General features: G+C 53.9%; 1 protein-coding gene across 1 annotated transcript; it reads left to right on the forward strand.

Moving 5' to 3' along the window:
* Positions 1–1,588: 1,588 nt before the first annotated feature.
* Positions 1,589–3,901, forward strand: LOC142896522 (uncharacterized). The gene has a single exon (XM_076038223.1). The coding sequence runs from the start codon at positions 1,589–1,591 to the stop codon at positions 3,899–3,901; it is 2,313 nt and encodes a 770-aa protein (XP_075894338.1).
* Positions 3,902–6,956: the final 3,055 nt, after the last annotated feature.

The following is a 6,956-nucleotide window of genomic DNA, read 5'->3' on the forward strand; positions in this document are numbered from 1 at the left end:
TCCCTGGCCCTTGTTGGTTCGGGCCTGCTACTGATCCAACACCTACCCCCTCATTGCAATGTCTATTACGCTGTTTGTGCTGCATTTGGGTTCACACCACGCCCCGTTTCAGTACAATCTGGCCAAAACATGGACCCAGCGCACGCAGCGTCACCAGAGTCACGCCTGGAGTGGATGGAGAGTGTTCTTCAGCGGCACGAGACTCTGCTTGCCTCTACTTCAGCGGAGGTGCGTCAGGCTGCTGCCACCCAGCAACAGGCAGCTACAAGCCAGGAGCAGGGGCTAGCTGTGTTAGCCGCACAGGTCCAGCTGCTATCAACTACCCTCTCACAGATGATTGCTCCAGCGGCTCCTACAGCAACCTCTGCCACACCTCCACCAGTTATTCCTGGGCCCGTTTCTGAACCACGTGTCGGGGCACCGGAACGCTACTCAGGGGATCCGGAATCCTGTAATCCTTTCCTCACAAACTGCTCCATCCTGTTTGCCCTGCAGCCTCACACCTTTGCTTCTGAGGCGGCCAAGGTGGCTTTTACTATTAACCACCTCACCGGAAGGGCTCGCCTGTGGGGAACTGCTGAATGGGAGCGCCAGACTCCAGCCTGCATCTCCTTCCAAGCCTTTTCTGCTGAACTTCGAAAGGTTTTTGGAGTGGCTTCCCAGGGTCCTGATTCTGCAGGAGGTCTTCTGAATCTTCGCCAGGGGGGTCGGACTGTGGCAGACTACTCTATTGACTTTCGAACGCGGGCCCGCCATAGCAGCTGGAATGGTGCTGCCCAGTGTGATGCTTACCTCTTGGGCCTGGAGAGCTACATTAAGGATGAGCTGGTCTCTTGAACTTCCCACAACACTGGATGAGCTCATTGAGCTAACAACGCGTTTGGATCATCGTATCCAGGTCCGGCAGGATGAGAGACAGCGAGAGCGGCGTAGCAGACGTCTTCCAGGCCAGCCTCAGCCCCCTTCAGCTCCCATGGCTGCATCACAGGGACATGATCCTGAGCCCATGCAGGTCGGTAGAACCAGCCTTCCACCGGTGGAACGCCAGCGTCGCCGCCAGGGGAACCTTTGCCTATATTGTGGTCAAGCTGGTCACTTTGTTGCCCGTTGTCCAGCAAAAAGCCCGGACTCACCAGTAGAGGGGGACGTACTGGTGAGTCAAACTACTGAACTGTTCCCTAGGAGGCGCCCCCTCTGCCAGGCTCGTCTTCTGCTGGCGAGGGGGTCACACACCCTGGCTACCTTCATAGACTCTGGGGCTGATGTCTCCCTCATTGATGATAATCTGGCAAGGCAGTTGGACATCGACCGGGTTCCACTTTCTCAGCCAGTTCCTGCCAGTGCCCTGGACGGTCATCTCTTGGGGACTGTCACCCATCAGACCATTCCAGTACAGATGCTCATCTCTGGGAACCATCATGAGACTATTCGTTTCCATATCGTGAGTTCACCTCGTGTTCCTCTCATCCTTGGATATCCCTGGCTCCGTCGCCATAACCCACATGTTGATTGGACGACAGGGTCCATCCTGGGGTGGAGCTCTGCATGTCACAAAGTCTGCCTGAAGCAAGCCTCAGCCCCTCAAATCATGCCCAGAACTGTCTCTTCTCCTGACCTCACCGGGGTTCCACCTGAGTACCACGACTTCCAAGAGGTCTTCAGCAAGGCCAAGGCTACCTCCCTGCCTCCGCCTCGTCCGTATGACTGCGCCATCGACCTTCTTCCTGGCACCAGCCCCCCTCGTGGCCGTCTTTACTCTCTATCTGCTCCTGAAAGAGAGGCTATGGAGACCTACATTAATGACTCCTTGGCTGCTGGAATCATCCGCCCGTCCTCTTCACCTGCTGGCGCAGGATTCTTCTTTGTGGTGAAGAAGGACACCACCTTGAGGCCATGCATAGACTATCGGGGCCTTAATGACATTACAGTGAAGAACCGGTATCCTCTCCCTCTCATCTCGTCAGCTTTCGAGCTCCTGGAAGGTGCCACGTTCTTCACCAAGCTGGATCTCCGTAACGCCTACCACCTGGTCCGTATCCGTGAAGGGGATGAATGGAAGACGGCCTTCAACACACCCACCGGGCATTATGAATACCTGGTCATGCCTTTTGATTTAACCAATGCCCTGGCAGTATTCCAAGCCCTGGTCAATGATGTACTTCATGACATGCTCAACAAACATGTATTTGTCTACCTGGACGATATCCTCATCTATTCTCGCACCAAGGAGGACCATATCCACCACGTCCAGGCGGTCCTGCAACGGCTTCTGGAGAACTCCCTCTTTGTAAAGGCAGAAAAATGTGAGTTTCATGTTTCTTCTGTAGCCTTCCTGGGGTACATCATTGGCCAGGGAAGCATCGAGATGGACCCGGCCAAAGTCTCTGCCGTCACCGCCTGGCCCATCCCCGAGTCCCGGAAGCAGTTGCAGAGGTTCCTGGGCTTCGCCAACTTCTACAGACGCTTCATCCGAGGGTACAGCACGGTGGCAGCCCCTCTCACCGCGCTCACCTCCTCAAAGGTGCCCTTTTGCTGGACTACTGCTGCTGACGCTGCTTTCCAGGCCCTCAAGACTCGCTTCACCTCTGCCCCCATCCTCCGCATGCCAGACCCTGACAGACAGTATGTGGTGGAGGTCGACGCCTCGGACGTCGGGGTGGGGGCGATCCTCTCCCAGCGGTCGGTTGACGATCAAAAGCTCCACCCCTGCGCCTTCTTCTCTCGGCGGCTCTCCCCAGCTGAGATGAAGTATGACATTGGTAACAGAGAGTTACTGGCGGTCAAACTGGCGTTGGAGGAGTGGCGTCATTGGCTGGAGGGGACCAAGCAGCCTTTTCTTGTCTGGACCGACCACAAGAACTTAGAGTACATCCGTTCGGCCTGGAGGTTGAACTCAAGGCAGGCTCGGTGGTCCTTGTTCCTCACTCGATTCAACTTCACTCTCTCCTACCGCCCAGGGACCCGCAACGTGAAGCCGGATGCCCTGTCACGCCTGTTCCAGAAGGGGGAGGATGACGCGGCAGCCCCGGGTTCAGATACCATCCTTCAACCTGCCCACATGCTCGCTGCTTTGACCTGGGGAGTGGAGGAGAGAGTTAAGGCTGCCCTGGAGAACCAACCTGGGCCCAGTGCCTGTCCCCCGGACCGGCTCTTTGTCCCCGCTGCTCTGCGCTCGGAGGTTCTCCAGTGGGCCCATAGCACACACCTCACCTGCCATCCTGGGGTCCAACGTACGAAGGAGTTTCTGCAACGGAGGTACTGGTGGGCATCCCTGGACCAGGACACACGGGAGTTTGTCAATGCTTGCCCTGTCTGTAGCCAGCATAAGACATCACACCAAGCTCCTGCTGGTCTCCTAAGACCCCTCCCAGTGCCTCACCGTCCTTGGTACCACATCTCCTTGGACTTTGTTTCAGGCCTTCCACTCTCTCTGGGCCATACCACCATCCTGACCGTTGTGGACAGGTTCAGCAAGATGGCTCACTTTGTTCCCTTGACCAAGCTCCCCTCAGCTAAGGAGACTGCAGAACTAGTCCTTCAACACGTCTTTCGTCTCCATGGCCTTCCTGTCGATGTGGTGTCTGATCGAGGTCCTCAGTTCACATCTGTTTTTTGGAGGGAATTCTGCACACTCATCGGGGCTTCAGCCAGCCTGTCTTCCGGGTTTCACCCCCAGTCCAACGGCCAGACAGAGAAGAAGAACCAGCAGATGGAGGTAGTGCTTCGCTGCATAACCTCCAGCCATCCTTCGTCATGGTCGCAGCAGCTGTTATGGGTGGAATACGCCCATAACACCCTGATAAGCTCCTCCACCGGACTCTCTCCCTTCCAATGCGCTTATGGGTACCAGCCTCCTCTGTTTCCTGACCTAGAGAAAGATGTTTCCTGCCCCTCCATCTAGGCCTTTGTACGTCACTGTCACCGCACCTGGGCCCGGGCCCGTACCATTCTCCTGAGGTCTGTGAGCCGCTACACATCAACTGCCAATCGCCGACGCAGTAGGGCTCCCACCTATCAAGTCGGCCAGAGGGTTTGGTTGTCAACCCAGGATCTCCCTCTACGTGTCGAATCCAAGAAACTGGCGCCCAAGTTTATTGGGCCCTTTGAAGTCCAAAGGGTTGTCAACCCAGCAGCAGTCCGGCTCAAGCTACTGCGTTCCATGAAGGTCCATCCCACATTCCATGTGTCCAAGGTCAAGCCAGTCCGGGAGAGTCCCTTGGTCCCTGCCATTCCTCCTCCACCACCTCCTCGTTTGCTGGATGGGGACCCCATCTACACCGTGCGGCGTCTACTCCGTTCCCGGCGTCGTGGACGAGGTCTCCAATATTTGGTCGACTGGGAGGGGTACGGTCCAGAGGAGAGGCAGTGGGTTCCTGCCAGATTCATCCTTGATCCCCAACTCATTGCTGATTTCCATCGGCAACACCCGGACCAACCCACCAAGGCATCTGTTTCCTCCAGGGACTCCCAACATGGTGTCCCCTCTGATCCTCTCCCCCCTGATCCTGTGCCCCCTTCTCCAGATGTGGACGGCTCCCTTTCTGTGTCAGGGGATTCCTCTTCTGATGACGAGGGTTCCCTCCCCCAGGCCCCCTCCTCCCGCCTGGCTGGACATGTGACGTGGTCCAGCTCTGAAGAGTTGTAGGGGTTCTCCCTTGTGCCTGGCTAGCTGTTTTGTTTTGGTTTTTTTTTTTGGGACGTCAGGGGCCGTCCCTTGAGGGGGGGGGGGTTCTGTCACAGTACTTTTCCATTCAGCATGCCAGCCACTCCCACCTCATCAGCCACTCCACTCACCTGTGCTCACAGCTGCGCTTCATCTGCAATCAGCTCAGTATATATGCTCCTGCTCCACACCCATTCTTTGCCAGATTGTTCTTTGTCCCCATGCAAGACCTTCCAGTGTTTCTCTGCCTGATCACCCGTTGTCGACCGAGCCTGTCCCTGACCCGATCCAGCTTGGATTTCCCTGGTGTTCTGACCTGCCCGCTTCCGCTCTTGGTAATCCGCCTCCTGCCTTCTCGGTTCCGACCCCGTTTTTCCCTGACGTCCTGCCTCCCAGCAACCCGACCAGCCTTCAGTCCCCGACCTGCCTCGACCGCCAGCTCCCCGGCAACCCGACCAGCTTTCTGCCCCCGACCACGTCTACAGCCTCTGCGTCTCTGGTGTCTGTCTGCCTGTTCCCTGGCCTTTGTTGGTTCGGGCCTGCTACTGATCCAACACCTACCCCCTCATTGCAATGTCTATTACGCTGTTTGTGCTGCATTTGGGTTCACACCACGCCCCGTTTCAGTCTGGGGGAAGTCTGGGGGTCTCTGCTGAGGCTGCTGCCCCTGAGACCTGACTCCGGATACGGCAGTAGAAGATGGATGGATGGATGGATGGATGCCAGGTGATAGAACATTTCATAAAAACAGACTCTGCATTATAACTTCTATTACACTCTAAAATACTCACTCCAATATAACTGCACTCGTCCTTCTCTCACGTTACATTGGATCACAATTACCAAACAACACAACAAAGACAATGATCCAACTGTACTGCCACGTCCAGACTCCAGACAGTGTAGGTCTGTAGGCCTCTTGGACCTTCATGTGAACCACTGCGTGTTGACTGGAGGTGAAACATGACTGACTGCTGTCCTCCTACCTGGACAATGCAATCTCACTTTCATTCTGCTGCAGATGGCCATTTTCATTTTACACCGTCCAAATTTACAGCTCAGGGCGCTGGGACGAATTCCAAATTGTGTGCAGATACAGGCCTACACTTCAAATAATTATGAGAACAATCCAATGTAAAGAGAGCACTTGCATTAGGAAATAGTCAACATGAAATTTCGTCTTCTACTGACACCTGCTGGTCAAATTGAATAGTTGCAAATATTGTGAACAAGTTGTCATCTAATTCTAATCCTAATCAATATGGCCATTCCAAGTGAAGTATTAAGACAATTAATCAGGTTTGTACTGCTTGATTGAACACATTCATCCCGTTCCAGTGCACTAAAACCCACTTCCCTTCAGGACCGTGTCAGCGAAGCCAAAACTTCCTTGAGTGACGCTGTTTCCCAGCATGCAATGCGAGCTAGCGATTCACAATACTATTTCATCACAAACATGAATGTAAAAAATAAAAAGGGACGAAAAATGAAACATCAGGAACACCAACCATTGCAATACAAGCAGAACTGGGCCGAAGTTTTATATTATGTACACCATAATACAGCCTTCTGGTGGACAAGCTATTTAATCCGTGTCTTCCTGTGGCGCTTCAGTAGATGGAAGGCGCTTGAAAAACTATATATGGGATGTACCATGACCTGAGGGATTTCCTCATCCCATCCCAGCTTGGTTCTGATGCTGAATGTGAATGTATCTTGCTGTACATCCCACTGAGCTCCAAGGGCCCTCGCCATATGGAGCTGGTCTCTGTCAAGGTTAAGTGTTTTTACCTCTTTAGCTCTCTGCTCTTCAGGAATGGCGGCCAGCTCCGAGCGATGATTGCTCACCCACTTATTGAGCTTAAATCCACCTCTACCGCACAGGTCTGTTAGCTGCTGGTACAGATGTATTGCTTGTTCCACCGTGCTGACGGCCTTTAGACAATCATCCATGTAGAAATTTTGACAAACAGTGTTTATAACCTCGGCTGGGAAGTCATGCTGATTGTCGTCGAATGAAGCACAGCTTGGGGATGACACTGCCCCAAAGATGTGGACCAGCATCCTGTGCTCTTGTAGGTCCTTTGTAATGTCCCCATCTGGCCACCAGAGGAAGCGTAAGAAGTTTACATCCTGGTTGGAAACTCGTACTTGATGAAACGTTCCCTCAATGTCAGTCATGAATGCTACAGGGCCTTGGCGAAAACGAAGCAGCACACCTAGCAGTGAACTTGTCAAATTGGGACCCTGCAGGAGCTCTTTATTTAATGATGTTCACTCACTTTCAATCTCA

Source organism: Nelusetta ayraudi, unplaced genomic scaffold (genome assembly GCF_046127955.1).
Source record: "Nelusetta ayraudi isolate G7.1 ecotype Tasmania unplaced genomic scaffold, CSIRO-AGI_Nayr_v1 ptg000055l, whole genome shotgun sequence".
NCBI lineage: Eukaryota > Metazoa > Chordata > Actinopteri > Tetraodontiformes > Monacanthidae > Nelusetta > Nelusetta ayraudi.

What these genes read in the sequence shown, in the direction of transcription:
- LOC142896522 (XM_076038223.1), top strand. Translation starts at nt 1,589, where the DNA reads ATGCCCAGAACTGTCTCTTCTCCTGACCTCACCGGGGTTCCACCTGAG.